Below are 16,102 nucleotides of genomic sequence, written 5' to 3' on the forward strand. Positions count from 1 at the left end.
TCAGTCTTTTATTTAACTATATGTATTCCAAATATGTTCTATGTAATATTATGATATGGACATAGCAGGTTGTAACCAGCAGTCTTTAGCTTTAAACCTTTACACATTTACAGTGTTTCTATGTCAGGAAAGGTCTCTGAGTGAATATGGACCAACCTAAATAAATAAAAACGTATATGAACAGTGACTGGCCTAATTAGGCTTGAGAAAGAGGGAAATGCCAGGAAACTTTCAAATAAATCTTGATGGAGTGTCTACAGTCTGTCAGACAGCCGTCACATTAACGTGCGTCTGCATGTATACGTATGTAAATTTGATGGGGCTCTTCTGGTGTCGACCTGCACTATTGTCTGTTCCAGAGATGGAGAGGGAAATGTTAACACCTGACAGCCAAAGTGTTTTGTTTCTTGGCAGAACATATAATTATTCAAATGAGTGCATTCAAAAGCATCACATTAGCTAGAATTAATTAGTTCCTGCATATTTTAGCATCATCAATTCCCTCGCAAATCAGTGTGATTGCTGCTAAATGTCACTTGGAATAAAATGGAACAAGAACGGAGGAAGGGGATTTCAGAGTTCTGAAATGTCTGAAACCGCCGAGACTTTTTAGTCTCAGCGTGAGCGCCACAACATTAAAACCATCCAGCATCGTCCAAAAGTTGTTCACATGATGATTACAATGTTTGAAGATTTGGGGGGGAAACTATTGACCATCAATGAAGAGGAAGACTCTGGGGATAAACTCTTCTTCACTTCCACTGCTTTGATCCATTAACTGTTCTGGTTTAAACCGTTGACTGTATTTGAGAACTGGATTGAGTGACACCCACTTTCCCCTTGGTAATCCCATAGACTTCTATAGAGAAACAAATAACCATTCTCTCATGATTTTATTTATTTATACAGTACGATCCATTCAAGTTATAAATTGACCAATCAGATGCCTTGATAGAAGCAGGTGGTGCTTGTGAAGATGCTGAGGTTCTTTGGGAGTGACCAGGATGGATAGGATCAGAAATGAGTCATCAGAGGGACAGCACGTTAGAGGTAGGGGTGTGGCCTTCCAACAAGCCCACTCCTGATTGGCCATAGTGTTTGCCATGGAATCATTGACTCAGACCAACTCGGACAAAAGCGCTGCCACAAACAATTGTTGTTGACTAATCACTGATTATTCTTTTGTCTACATATCGGGTGTAAAACACACACCAGCATGTAGCTGCTCTCATATACCCATCGTTAGCTTTAAACTTGGTGTCTAAGCCAGGGCTGGGCAAACGTTTGACTCATGGGCCACAAAGGGCTCTAAAATTTGACAGAAGGGCCGGACCAGAAGCAGATTCATGCTGCATTCTGGTGATCCACCAAACGGTTAGAGAAAGAAATAACATAATCTGAACGAAAACATACTTTATTCTTGATAGAAAATGAATCGATGTATTTTCTAAAACCAAACTTTAGGAAGTTCTGCTTGGCATTTTGAAGTGTCAAAACTGTAGTTATTCTAATTTTAGTGCCAATTGCACCAATGGGTTGATGTCCATAAGGGAAAAATACAAACATGGTGAATTGCTGCGTTCATGTGGTGTGAATGACCAGATACATGTCTTTCCAACTCGCATGAACGTCAGAAAAACAACTGTCCCAACACCACAGAGGTCAATACATCTGGAGTTCTTCCTCTATGGGGACACATCAGAATTACAGGCGGAATAAAATGTTAATGTGGATTATTAAAATACATTCTAGTTTGCTGCTCCAGATTACACTCTTTGACGGGCCACATCTGGCCCCCGGGCCGCAGTTTACCCAGCCCTGGTCTAAGCTATATGCTAACTAAAAATACAGACAATAGTTTATTAAACCTTTAATGAATCGTGCAGAAACGAGAAACAAACTCACCAACGGAGCTTTAAAGGACAGGAGTCTTTATCAGTATTACTCAGATGGGACTCGTGTGAGTGTGATCTAGTCACATTGAAGAACTTACTTTTTTACTTCTAAAACATTAGAAAAAATTAACATTAAAACATTTATCATTCAAACACAACATTACAGAAAACCATGAAATATGTGGGCTAAGTCTTTTGAATAACATCACTGATGTCCACATTTACACCTCAGTATTAGTTAGTAATAAGTTTGTTTATAATACTTACCTAGAAGACGATCCCTCTTCAGCATCATCATCCTCAGTCTCAATGTGCTTCCTGTTCCTGCTCGTCCAGAGAGCTGTCATGGGACACCAGTTCTGTCTGTACAGAGATCGCATTGGAAACCTATTATTTTTAATTTTGTAATGGTTCCCACTCTCTCAACCTCCATTAGGGTGTTGTTATGGTATACGAGTCTTCCTAGAACTTCCTGTGACACTAGCACTACTGCGCATATGTCAAAGACAAAAGCAGACGAGCGTTAGAAAGAACGGACCGCCGTTATGAGATAAAATCGAGGTGTTTTAAAAAGACATGTCGACTATTAAATTGGTCGTTGATGATTTTAATAGTCGATAAAATCATGACTAGTCGACTCATCGTGACGGCCTTACTGCTTATTGATGACGTCTTTCTCCAACACACGACATCATATTGAGAAACGAAAGCGACTGACGGACTTCCTTTGGTTGGAGCTGGAAGCACATTTTAAATGAATAAAATAAGACTGAAAGTTCTTAGTTCGATCTGAGGATAACCTTGTTGATAAAATCCTGATGGTTCATTTTCATTTAGTTCTTTCCTCTTGAATGACAAAACTGTATTTCCTGTTTCAAAGATGACTCCTACAGTCGTCTCATAACTGGTTCATGATCCAGTTCTTAAAAACAATCCGCTGACGTATTTAACAAAAGAAAAAAAACAACCAAGATCTCAAAGTGTTGATTTGTAAAGTTTAGACTTGTTAGAATATGCTGGTCTGATGAATCCATGTTTGTCTGCAGGTTTTTAAGAGTCTTAAACGTTTTATGGATAACAAGGAACCTGGAGATGAACTATTCGATCGCCTGAATGTGAGTCCCTCGTTGTTTCTTCCTCTTTTCCTCTGGTTTAATTGGATGTTAACAGTTAAAAATGACAAATGTTTCCACAGGAACTGGTCAAGTTTTTTTCTTTACGATAACCAGCTTAACCTTCTTCTGTAGAAATGTCCCTCTGGTGCATAAATGTTGAGTGTTGAAAAGCTGAAAATCGTTTTTTTGTTCAATAGACGGAGAGCTGCAGGAAAAAGCAGTTAATCCAACGTGTAAGAGCTGAGATTGAATGATGAGTTGTTGGAAAGATGAAAAGGCTTAAGGAGAAGAGAATATGAGAAAGGTTGGATGCAGGACGTGTTTCAAAGGGGAGAGGGGATGGACTGTGGCAGATAAAAATGAAACTTCTGCTGGATGAGTTTCCTCACATGAAACCTGGCGTCCCTTCAGGCGGCGAGGCCACACGGCGGCCTGCTGGAGGAATCTGGGTTTATTAGGCTTCACTTACTGTTTATATGGAGCAACATTATATGTCAAATTGAGATGGGAACCCAGGTTAACAAGTTGGTCCTGTTGAGGAGACACATTCTCATTTCTGGGGAAGAGTTTTGGGCTGACGGTCTGGAGGCCGCAGGTTAAGTACACTCATGGCAGATTCATTATATTATGCAACCTTGGAAGGAGATGGTTGTAGGAGGGAGCATGAGCTGCAGAGGAGTGTGTTCCTCAGAGGAGCTGAGAAAGACGTGCAGGAAGGAAAGAAAAAGCTCATTGAACATTAAGACGCGGCTGCATTTAGACCGAGAAGAGGCAGGAAGGTGAGGATGAACCAGAGACTGGAACCATCAGGGTGTTTGAGGCAAGTCACAAACATCTGAATACTCTAGAGCTGCCACGACTCGTCGACTGTTAAAATAGTCGACTAATATAATAGTCGATTAGTTTCTTTATATTATACAGAGTCAGAGTGTAGTAAAGTTGCTAAATTGTTTGACTATTTTGGCATTAAGGTTTTTTAGGCTATTTTAGAGCTTAGCTGATATTTCAGCTACATGCTAGCTGTTTCTGCTTACAGGCTTTTTTCAGCTTTTTAGGCTAATTTGGGATTTAACTAATATGTTAGCTGGTTATCAGTTTCTGCGTTTTCAGCTATCAATTTCAGCAGCCAAATTCAGCTTCCAGCATTCACACTAGTATTATCACAGGTAATGCTACATATCTAGTTTTTAGTTAGTTTAAAGCTAATGATGGTTAGATGGGTTTTATATCGAGTTTGCCCATGACCTAATTAGTCGACTAATTGAAAAAAATAATTATTGATTAGTCGACTATTAAATACTCTGATATTTACCGTTTGTTCCTGGAAAACAAAGAACGAATTTTTGTGACATCCAAGTTTGCTGATTCTGGATCTTTATAAATATTGTATAGTGTTGTACACTTGATACACTTTTGGTTATTTATTCATTTTTTTTGCTCTAAATTGTTGAATAATGTTGCATTTTAGGCATAAACTGTAAGTGCTATTGTCACCAGAAGTAAAATAAACGTTCTCCTTTTCAAAGTACGTTTTTTATTTATAAAAAAATGAAACTGAAGTTTTATGGAGCTCAATCGGGGCCGATATTATTATTTGAAATCCGATTATAACAAATTGAAAAAAATATTGGTGTTGGCCAAAAAAGTGTAAAGTTGTCCAAAACGTTTTGCTTTTTAAAGTAAACTTATTATTGCTTTTTATTTTCAGCTTCAAGTGTTCTGTTTTTTTAGGTTTAAAAACTCAAAATTTCAATTTCACATTTTTGGGGAGTTTTAAATCCTTTTATGCGTTTTCGAATCTGAAAATTTCTGTTTCAAAATTTTGTCCCCGTGTTGGGGCGGGGCTAACATGAGAACCAATCAAAATCAGTGAGGGAGGAGCTACAGTCCTGGTGCTGAAATTTTCAGATTCAAAACTGGAAAAAAGATTAGAAGAAACCTGTGTTCTGGTTAAAATGGAGACAGAATTTTTGTCTGAATTGAATAGAAACACTTTAGATACACAGAACCTAAAATATCCTCCATGTTTTTACTGGAAACAATGTTTTTGAAGTTTTTCCATCTGTTGTTTCTACTTTTCTCATTGAATCCTTCAGGAGCTGCTGGATCTGAGATTCCTGTGTTTAATTTGTCTTTTCTAATCTGATGCTTGTTTGTCGATGAGCAGTAATGGAGGTTTAATTACATTTCCTTTAAGCAGCAGAATCATCTCAATCCTGTTCAGCAGTGGATGGTAGAAGAAGCTGAAACAAACCGAATTTCTTTTATTTAAAATGTTCATATTTGATGGACAGTCGACCGGTTGAAGTTCCTGTTGTCATTTTCTAAAGATCTAATGGATTTAGATTAAACTCTAATTTACTTATCTAAAAGCTGCACTTAAGGAAATATATTATAGAGTCATCTCTAATGTGTAGAACTTTCTTAATTTGTTATAAAAGTTATTACACCGAAGGTGAATTGGAAACTCATTAAAAAGTCTTCTATTCTTTTTTTTAGTTGAGTATTTATTATTAATTGTCCTAATATATGAAGTGATGTTTGTGCCACAATATTACCAGCAAAAGTCAGTTTTGAGATCAAAATTTTCTATATTGCAAACACAATGTAGAGTGCTAAGAAAAAACATCATGATTTTCAAATAAAAATATTTAATATTTGCTTTTAAAGACTTTTTTTCCTTGCAAAAATATTTTTGTGTTGCAAAATGTGTTTATATACAGAAGAATGCAGCTCATCTATAGGAGCGCACAGACACATCAGCGCTACGTTCTGGAGATGCTGTTTGTCTGAACGCATCCTCTGGAGTCCTCATTATTACACCAACACTTCCTGAAACCTCTCTTGTTCTTTTATCTTTATTAGGATTCCCGTTAAATTAATTCCACTATCAGATCCTGTTTGTTTACAGTTTTCCTTCAGATAAATAAATGTCAGAAATGACGTTATGGTCTAGAGGAGGTTCATATATGTGGAGTCTCAGAGCTGCAGTGTCGTAGCTTGTTAGCTAACAGCATGTCTGCCGTTTACATAAAGACAACAGCTCGTTTAGGTTCTACTGAGTCTGCAGCCTCAGAAAGACCAGCTTCATCACTTTAACTCCAGGTTTTATCAGGAAACAGCTGAAAGTTTCAGCCCGACTGTCGACCTTGTTTGGCTTTCTCTATTAATTCTGTTTCATCTCTGCTGTCCTGCTCCAACTGTCACTTTAGGGGATCTAATATCCATCTTATCTGAGAAAACTCCAACTTTGTTTGATATGCCGAAGGGGAAATTCTACCACCGTCTCTCTTATTATCTCTGCTGTGGGGTTTTAGTGCCGCAGAGATGCTTTCCTCACTCTGGACAACAGTCCCACAGTGCCATCTAGTGCTCAACCTTCTGTTTATAGTTTTTTTCTCAATCCAGACAAGTCTCCTGAACAAACATCTGAGCTCCCTGATGCCCGGTCTGACGGCTAAAGTCTTCAGGACGTACAACGCGTCCATCACGCTGCAGCAGCAGCTGAAGGAGCTCACAAACAGTAAGTCACACCCATGACTGCACATGAGAACTGGACCGAGTGAGTGTGACGTCACCTTCTGGCTCCAACCAGAGGAAGTCAATTCAGGCCCCGTTTTCTTTTCGTGGTCCGGATGCTGCCTTATTGGAACCACATTATCAGTGGCAGTGATTGGTCAGAATCAATCTGAGTCGTCGTTTCTATGGCAACCACTCTGGCCAACCAGGAGTGAGCTTGTTGCCACTTGAAAGTTGACAAAAGAAAAATTGTCAGACTGTTGGACATGGGGATCAGAAGGCTCCGCCTACTTTTAATTTAGGCATCTGATTGGTTAGTTTAGAACTTTGATTAAAAAAAAATCATGAAAATAATCAGGATTATCAGAACATGTTAATAAAAAGTACAAAAGCTAGAATGACCAATAAAATGACTAACGGCTGTTTCTATATAGAAAAGTCAATGGGATAAAGGGGTCACTCAGTCCAGTTCTCGTATACAGTCAATGATGCTTCCTAGGAGATCCATTTGGACCAGTTTGACCTGCAGAGTTCCACCTCACTGTTTAGGAAACAAATATTATAGTATTATCAGTCAATTATTGTAAAAATATGCATTTTAACTTATTTTATTTTTTATAGCAGCACATAAGTTAACCCTTTGGAACCTGCGGCCCAGAATGTTTGACTTGACCTCTATCAATTTGAAAATTACTTTCTTGGTTATTTTTGATCAGCATAACCTCTCCTCTGTGACTCTACCTTCATTTAGTCATTTCTCCGTCTTATATTCACACACTAGACATAAAATCATGCAAAAACAGGAAATTCCATCTGGAAAAATGGGAATTATTTTGCTGTGGAAACCCCAAAAATGTTTAAGATACAGCATAGAAAGAAAGTTTTAGGTATAATTTTATAAAAACAACAAGAATAAAATTTGTCAACAAACTAATCATGTTTTTGAATGAAAATACAAAAACGTCCAGCTAAAGTCCCACCAGGCAGCCCAAAAATAACAGTTTCTCACTGCTGTTTATCTGACATCTTGATCCAGCTGGATTTCAGATCGGCTGGAATCTACACAGGTGTGGGCGTGTCTGTCCATTCTGAATCACTCGCCTTCTGCGCCGTCGGTGGGCGGGACTTCCACGGAGAACCGCTGAGTTTCCACAATTTGTAGACGATGCCGATGCTTATTATTGTTGAAAATCCATGTGGGTCCCTATTCCAAAATAAAACGATGCTCAGTTTCGTCTTTGGATTTCTAACAGCAGACCGCTCAGTTAGGCTCCGCCCCCCATAGCTGCATTACAGCCGTCAGATTGATGTTTGTTCTGCATCTTAATTATTGAAGTAGAAGATCACTTTTGCCCAAAAACTACAAATAAATTCCATATCTATTTTATTTAATACAATCTCAATCATAGAATGTAAACAAAGTTTATTTTAGACAGAATCATTTTACGCTGATCTCACAGCTGCACAGCAGGACGCCGGAGGTCATTATGACATATTAACACATTATGTGTTATTAGTCACACTGGTTAATGTGTCAACATTCACACTGTAATGACAAAACTTAACTAAAACAAATGAAACAAACCAACAAACCTTTTTATTCGTTATTTCTACAGAACTAAGAGTCACAACGGAGCGATAAAACAGCTGCACGTTTCAGAGCTTCAGGGTTAAAACATTTACATTTCTACAGTTTTATCTAAAATGCATCAAACACATGAATGTTTTAAGGTCTGACAGCAGCTTTTTGTTCACTTCTGTCTCTGAAATGACAGGAAAACATTTGGCTTCCGTTTTCTGTTTGAGATTCCCTCATTTCTTAATGGAAATAATCGTGTCAATCAGATTCCTTGTTTTCTACTAAATTCTTCTAAAATATTGAACCTAAACTGAGTTTGATTTCTTTGTATTTTTTTCCCTCCAGAGTCTGACAATGAGGCAGAAAAGCTGCTGTCTTATAACCGCGCCAACAGAGCCGTGGCAATTCTCTGCAACCACCAGCGGGCGCCGCCAAAGACCTTCGAGCAATCCATGGCGAACCTTCAGGCCAAAGTGAGGCGTCTCTGACAGCTGGTCATCAGTGTGACGGGAGAACTGTTGATGATTTGAGATTCAAAAGAGAATATTTCAAAATAAAGATTGTGTTTCTGTAACCTGCTGAGTTCAAGTTCAGGATTTAGAAACCAGGTCTCCATTTCTGCTCTCAGATCGACGCCCGGAAGGAACAGCTGGCGCTGGCCAAGTCTGAGCTGAAGCAGGCCAAGAAGGAGGCCAAGGACAAAGGGAGCTCGGACGTCAAGCTGCAGGCGTGAGTGGAGCAGACAGAGGGCATGATGGGAAATTATAACCGCCGCTCGTCATCCTAAAAACTCTGCAGAGAAATGCTGCTTTAGGATCTATTAGAATAGAATAGAAAATGCTTTATTAATCCCTTTGGAGGTCCTCAGGGAAATTCACACATTTATTATTGATTGTTTACTTTAGAAATCAAAGTTTAGAATTTCAACATCTACAACTTTATAGACTTTACTGCCTTTTTTTTGTCCGATATTTTTGGATTTGGCCGACGCCCTGAATCCTCTGACTGGACAGATTGAAGATTGAAACCGTAAAAACATCAGATGAAGTCCTGAGACTTTCTTAAACTCCATCAGTGGTTCTCCATCGTGTTCCCAGGAGGAATGTCCCGATCAGGTTTATTGGATCCGATTCATTTGGTTCTGAGTGTCTGCCGATACGATCAATACTTCTGTAGCAAATTAAGATAAACATTTCTTAAAAGTAAATCCAAGTTTTCAACTTTGTTTTAACCTTCTTTGATCGCCTAACACTTAAACAGAATTCTTTTGTGAATTAGCTTAAAACAATCAAGTAAAAACTAACTAGAAAAACATATTTTTCTATTAAATTCTTAAAATAGGTAATAATTAGTCATTTAAGAAAGTTTCACTGTCGATTTAGTATAAATGTGATTACAAATTAACAAAAATGGCTCTTATCCATAAATATCGTAGTATGAATAAAATGAGTATTCATGATTACATAAATGTATTTGATTCATTATTTTAGTTTTTTTTGAGACACTGATTTAAAAATATATATTTGAATCACTTTTTCTCAAAAATAGCATTTTGTTGACCAGTGTGACAGACTATAACTCGGGGGCGAAATGTGTCCGTGAAACTATTTAATCTGACCCACCAAACTGGACTAAACGACATAGATGACCCGTTTTCAGGTTTTATTTCCTGTAGTTCAGGTGTCTCCCCACAGGTGGCGCTCTACAAACAAATTCTCCTTTGTTCAGGTGCAGAAAGTTATTCTGACTTCATGAGGTGTTTAAAGATTTGTTGATTTTTCTCGATATTCATGTGGGATTCCTAAGTAAAACGGTCGTATTTCCCATTATTCCAACACCACATGAACGCAGCGTTCTCCTGAGTTTTTCCATGAGGGACAAACTTATTGGAGAAAATGGCTCAAAAATTAGAACAAAAACTACAGTTTTGAAATAACAAATCCAAAATATTCTGTTTTAATGTTATTTTCAATCCAGATTGAGGCATGTTTTTGTCCAGATCCTGTTTTATTTCTTTAACGAGGAGAATTACAAAAACGCCACAAATCTGCTCCTGGTCGGTCCTTCGATCAAAGTTTAGAACAATTCTTTCTGTTTGGACTCTAAAACTCACTTTTTACCAAGTCAGACTGCTTGTTGATCAAAACTGACAGTCGGGCACCAAAAATCTGACTTTGGATGAAAAATTCAAGAAGTGTGAAAAATGTCAACTCTGTAAAATGAAGAGTCGGTTCGCCCTCCGCTGTTCTGGACGGTACGTTGGCTCCGCCTCCTTTGCATTTGAAGGTCGTCGTTTGTATAGACAAACACTTGTTCTAGTTCCCTAAAGGGAGTTCCGGGTCTCCCTTGAAAGAGAGATCTAATCTCAATGAGATTTCCTGGTAAAATAAATATGAAATAAAGTAAAATAAGAATCTGTAAATATCTCTCAGACTTTGGACTGTTTTTGTTCTTCCTGTTAACCTGCCGTCATGTTCTGCTGCACTTTACATTATAAACTGTTGATCCGCTCATGACACACAGACTTCTAGTAGAGAATTTATCTGTAATATTAGTCTAGAAATACATAACACTGATCAGATATTTATTTTATTTAAGCTTCATTTAACCAGGGGGTCTCATTGAGATGAAGAGCCTCTTTTCCAAGAGAATCCTGGACAGAATCAAGTATCTGATCCTGATCCACAAACTTGAGTCTGAACCTACTTGATTGGATCAGAACACCTCCGTGTTGGTTGTTGGACTGAACCTGGTTCTGTCTGCGTCTCTTCAGTCTGGTGGAGCGAAAGAAGGCGGCGGTGAAGCGCTGCGAGGAGCAGCTGCTGAAGATGGAGGTCCAGGCGACCGACCGAGAGGAGAACAAGCAGATCGCTCTGGGAACCTCCAAGCTCAACTATCTGGACCCGCGGATATCTGTGGCTTGGTGAGTCGGATCCAAGTTCAGCCTGATGGTCATCGTGGATCTGGAACTGCTACTGCACTCCAGAACATCCCAAAAATGTTTGATTGTAGAGACGTTTTTAGGACGTGTCTGCTTTGACTCTCTGGAAGGAACATCCATTCTGGATTTAACTCTGATCACTCTTCCTCTGAGGATCTGATTCACAGGATCTCCTCGTTCAAACTACAAAACCTGCTAACTTTGTACCATGTGACCGACTCGATAAAACTTCAGAGTTTATAGAATAGCTGCATCTAGAAAGTGACGTTTGGTACTGACCCAGAACCTTCAGTAAATGAAGCTGAAGTTTTCTTTATCCACTTGTATCCTGGAGACCTTAAAGTGTCATGGAATTCATGTGTGGTTGAAGTTGTTCTTCATCCTCAGGTGTAAGAACATGGATGTTCCTATAGAAAAAATCTACAACAAAACGCAGCGGGAGAAGTTCGCCTGGGCCATCGACATGACGGAGGCCGACTTCGAGTTCTGAACCTCCTCAAACTCCGGTCCAGGAGACGCTCCGGAGCTTTCCCGCCACGCCGCGTCGAGGAGCAGAAGTTCCTGAATCTGATGGAGCTGCACTTTAACCACGTTTGCTGCTAGTTTTGATTTGATGCCAGATGTTGTTACATTTTGTTTGCATTTAAATAAAGGTTCCTGCTATGCAGTAAATGTTTCGTTTTACTCATTAAATGACCCGTTTCCCATAACCTCAGAACCCAGCGATGAGGAGCATCAACCATGCAGACGTCTGCAGCACAGACACACCAGCACCGTGGTTTATTGTTCAGCAAGAAGGAAGAACGCCTCCGTCAGTCGCTTTAATAGAACATCAGAAATGGAATGCATCTGCATCAGTGCTGGTCAGACGCCGCGAGCCGCAGGTGTTCAGAGGAGGTTCTGCCGGGCCCGAGAACAGACCGGACCCCCGATGGCGGCTCCAGAACGTCCAGGTCAGTGCACCAAAAACACAATTCAGGGGCAGGTCACACTAATTCAGTTACAACTATTCCACTTCTCAAATCATGACATAACCGTTAAACAATTATATATATAAAAAAAAATCATTTCACACGTCACACCAAATCAGTGAGGAAGTCGGACCTCACACCGTTCATGAACCTGTGGCAAAAACGGAAAAAAAACTTAAGGAAATTTGATCAAAACATGAAATTCTGCAGAAACAGGCGCTTAAATTCAGCCGTTGACCTTCAGGTTGACCCTTGGCTCTCCTTCGGCTTCTCCGGCGTGGCCTCGGCCTCCTCGACTCCAGCCTGGGTCATCAGGTCGGCAATGTTTTTCTCCAGGTCATCGATTCGCGTGCTCATCTCATCGAGTGGACGCGGTTAAGGCTAATCTGTTATCTGAAGAAATGTTTGCTGAAAAAGAAACATTTGATATAAAGATTTCTGAGTTTTGGTTTTGGAAGTGAAAGGATATTCCTCCCGATGATCTGGTCTGACATCGTCTGGAACTTGTCTTGCATTTGCTGCAGGAGCGTCTGGACCTTTAGAGAAACGACAGAAAGAAACGTTACAGTTAAACTAAAAATTAAAGTTCCTAATGAAGGGGGTCAAACTCAATCACACAAGGGGCCAAAACACACCTGAGGTCGAAGGCCGAACACAACAAACATTTAATGAACACTCTAAAACTACATTTTTAAAACAAACTTTTAACATAATTATGAACTTTATGAGCATTACCTTTGATAATGCTAGTGTGAATGCTGGAAGCTGAATTTGGCTGCTGAAAATGCTGAAATTAATAGCTAAAAACGGTGAAGCTGATAAACAGCTAAAATAAATTAATTAAATGCCAAATTAGCCTTAAAAATCAACTTAGGTTAGCCAAAGCAGCTAGCATGTAGCTGAAAAAAGTAGCTAAACTTCAAAATAGCCAAAATACTGAAAAAAGCCTAAATAAGCCAAAAAAGAGCTTTCTTTTGCTCACAGGTGCAGTAAGAAAAATGAATCGTGAAAACAAAGCAGTTTTAATTTAATGGAAGGAAAAAACAGTAGATTTTTTATCTAAAAAAATTATTCTACATAAAAAAATGCATTAATCCATATGAACAAATCTAACTGGTATTTACCACGTAAAAATTAAACAGGAAGTTGATTAAAAATTGGGCTATCGGCAAAACCACTTATTTAAAATGCTCTGGCGACTCGTCCAGGGTCTATCCCGCTTTTGACCAACAGATAAGATAGGCTCCAGCAACATTGGGACCCCATATAAATGGATTCAAGCGGTTTGGATGGACGACTTTACACTAAAGTCTGATTTTATGACCGAAAACATTTCCAGATGAGTCAGTCCTAAAGACGCATGAACTCATTGTAGAAGTACAATCATCCTCGGGCTTTCATCTGGGAGGCTGAGGAGAAATCCAGACCTCTAGTTTTGATTCATTTCCATGGCAACACCACTGGAATCCATGACAACGGAAGTACCGTGGGTGTTGAGAGAACTGCTTATTATTTTTAATTGTTTGTATAATAAAAATACCCATTATGTATTTGATTCAGATAAAAGTTATGTTCACATTAAATTAGGATGAACTGGTTTAGTGACTGAGATTACATTCTGTCGTTCATACGGTGATGAATTAATCATCAAATATGGTGCCATAAATCTGAATTGAGGTGTCTAAATGTAAAATGAAGACTAAAAATGTAACATAAATTCTCATTTTGGTGTAACGTATGACTAATTTGCGTTTGTTAGCAGTGTAGCTAGCATTAGCACTGCTAGCTCTCTGTGTGTAGCTAGTCCTAGCTAGCTTGGCGCTCCACACTCACCACGTTAGTGAGGTCCTGAACCGATTTGGGATCCGTTTCAGCCATTCTGTGAAAAAAGATGTGTAGATCCGGACCTTCACGGCGGGTAAATGTCAAAGCTTTATTCGGTTATTTAGCCTCACGGTTCTGCTCGTCTGTAACACCCACGGGAGAGTCAGCTGGACCACAACACAGGAAGTCTCGCGAGATTTGTGCCTGGAATGCCTGAGATGTGTGGACTTGCAGAAACCTTAAATAAAATTATCGAAAAACACCGGGGTGTGTATTTATTGGAATCAGTCTTTGACGTTCTTACATTAAGGTGAAAATAAAAAAAGAAAAACTAAAAATGAAAGCGAAATTCTAATGCGCGTCCGTGTGAGGATGCGCGCACACGTCTCTCCTCCTCCTGGGCAAGTTGGGATTTGAAAGTTGGAGGAGCTGCAGGATAACCCGGCGTGCGGGGCAATTCCACCAACATGTTGAAGTCCTTCATGTGAAAACACAAACTTAAAGAAATGCTGCGTTCAAGTGCTGTTGGAATGATCTGGAAAACGCCCGTCTGACTCAGAAACGCACATGAACGTCAGGAAAACTACATATCTACCAGCATCACAGGGATGCAGAATCATTCTCTGCACATAAATAAATGTCTACGTTTGTGTAGAACACAATCTAAAAAAACAATATTTAGGATTATTGACGTTTTATTTCAGTTTGGCTCTTTACTCTTCCATTGGCTCTCTGGTTCAAAGAAAATGTTTTTAAATCATTTTTTCAAAAGTAGGTAAGTATTAAAGTTAAAAAAGTAAAATTAACTTAAACTTTATTAAACTGAAAGTTGAATCAAATGAGGAAACTAACAACTTATTATTCTATATTTTTATCAACGTCATACTGACGCATTTGGACTTTATTTTGTGCTTCATGTATCACAGAAAATCAATTTATTGTCAGTAAAAACGACCAGAATTGAAACTACGTTGAGTTATAATCCACAGATTTTAAATTTTTTTAACAAATTCAAGGATTTAAAGTGTAACTTGCGGTTATAGGAGTCACTTCATTAGCTCTGATTTGGTTTTTATTGGTTATATCTATGAATTTGTGGCTGAAATTCTCCAAAAACTGTAAAATAAATGTTTGGGTTTTTTTTGTCATTTATGACTTTATTCTTCCTACTGCATTTCCTGCATTGACATGATCCTACGGTGTAGATCAGAGGTGTCAAACTCAATCATACAAGGGGCCAAAATCCAATAGTACGGTGGCCCTGAAGGCTCACAACACAACATATTAACTCAAAACGGAAGTTTGATCTACGATGGAAGTTGCTTTTATTGCTTTTATTCTGAAATTTCCACCAAGCCAACTGGCTAACAGAAAGTTACATCACAGGTGGTGAACTGCAGTGAGAGAATACACCACAAGCAAGCCTACAATGTTTATATATTATATATATATTTTATATATATATATATATATGTATATATCGGGCTGCACGGTGGCGCAGTGGTTAGCACTCTTGCCTCACAGCGAGAAGGCCCCGGTTCGAATCCCGGCTGGGACCTTTCTGTGTGGAGTTTGCATGTTCTCCCCGTGCATGCGTGGGTTTTCACCGGGGACTCGGGCTTCCTCCCACCGTCCAAAAACATGCTTCATAGGTTAATTCGTGACTCTAAATTACCCCTAGGTGTGAATGTGTGTGTGATTGAGGCCCTGCGACAGACTGGCGACCTGTCCAGGGTGAACCCCGCCTTCGCCCTTCAGTAGCCGGGATAGGCTCCGGCGCCCCCGCGACCCCGAAAAGGAAGAAGTGGACAAGAAGATGGATGGATGGAATATATATATTTGTACATAGCTATTTTGCACACCTTTTCTGTATTGAAATTTATGTTTGTAATAAAGTTATGGGAAAAAATAAAATAAATTAAAGCCGCAGGCGTTGGATGGCCCACAGTCGCTGCCCGCCCTCTCTCGCCCCACGCACCATCGCCGCCCTTGACGCCGACCTTTGACCCGAACTCACTGGCTTATATTGGACCTTGTGTTAGCCCCGCCCCAACGTTCAACATCCCTTTTAATATTTGTTTAAAAACTTATAAACTATTTCATTCATCCACTTTGTCCCTGATTTAGAGTCACCAATTAACCTATGAAGCATGTTTTTGGACGGTGGGAGGTCCCGGTGAAAACCCACGCATGCACGGGGAGAACATGCAAACTCCACACAGAAAGGTCCCAGCCGGGATTCGAACCGGGGCCTTCTC

General features: G+C 39.4%; 2 protein-coding genes across 5 annotated transcripts in view; one reads left to right on the forward strand and one right to left on the reverse strand.

Annotated features, from left to right (window-relative positions):
* The window catches only part of zgc:173742 (DNA topoisomerase I, mitochondrial), a 34,081-nt gene extending 22,360 nt beyond the window's left edge, over positions 1–11,721 (forward strand). For all 4 annotated transcript variants that reach the window (XM_024281672.2, XM_024281673.2, XM_024281669.1 and 1 more), the window contains 6 exons: positions 2,942–3,010; positions 6,419–6,533; positions 8,454–8,581; positions 8,737–8,837; positions 10,882–11,031; positions 11,437–11,721. In XM_024281672.2, the coding sequence (XP_024137440.1) occupies positions 2,942–3,010; positions 6,419–6,533; positions 8,454–8,581; positions 8,737–8,837; positions 10,882–11,031; positions 11,437–11,539 (666 nt within the window). In that variant the 3' untranslated portion in view covers positions 11,540–11,721. The remainder of the gene's footprint in view (positions 1–2,941; positions 3,011–6,418; positions 6,534–8,453; positions 8,582–8,736; positions 8,838–10,881; positions 11,032–11,436) is intronic.
* Positions 11,722–11,856: 135 nt separating this feature from the next.
* Positions 11,857–14,010, reverse strand: hsbp1b (heat shock factor binding protein 1b). Its single transcript, XM_024281690.2, has 4 exons — positions 13,854–14,010; positions 12,490–12,556; positions 12,259–12,385; positions 11,857–12,171 (listed from the first exon to the last, which is right to left on the reverse strand). The coding sequence occupies exons 1-3, from the start codon at positions 13,896–13,898 to the stop codon at positions 12,261–12,263; spliced, it is 237 nt and encodes a 78-aa protein (XP_024137458.1). The 5' UTR covers positions 13,899–14,010; the 3' UTR covers positions 11,857–12,171; positions 12,259–12,260.
* Between the last annotated feature and the right edge of the window lie 2,092 nt (positions 14,011–16,102).

Source organism: Oryzias melastigma, linkage group LG6 (assembly GCF_002922805.2).
Source record: "Oryzias melastigma strain HK-1 linkage group LG6, ASM292280v2, whole genome shotgun sequence".
NCBI classification, from domain to species: domain Eukaryota; kingdom Metazoa; phylum Chordata; class Actinopteri; order Beloniformes; family Adrianichthyidae; genus Oryzias; species Oryzias melastigma.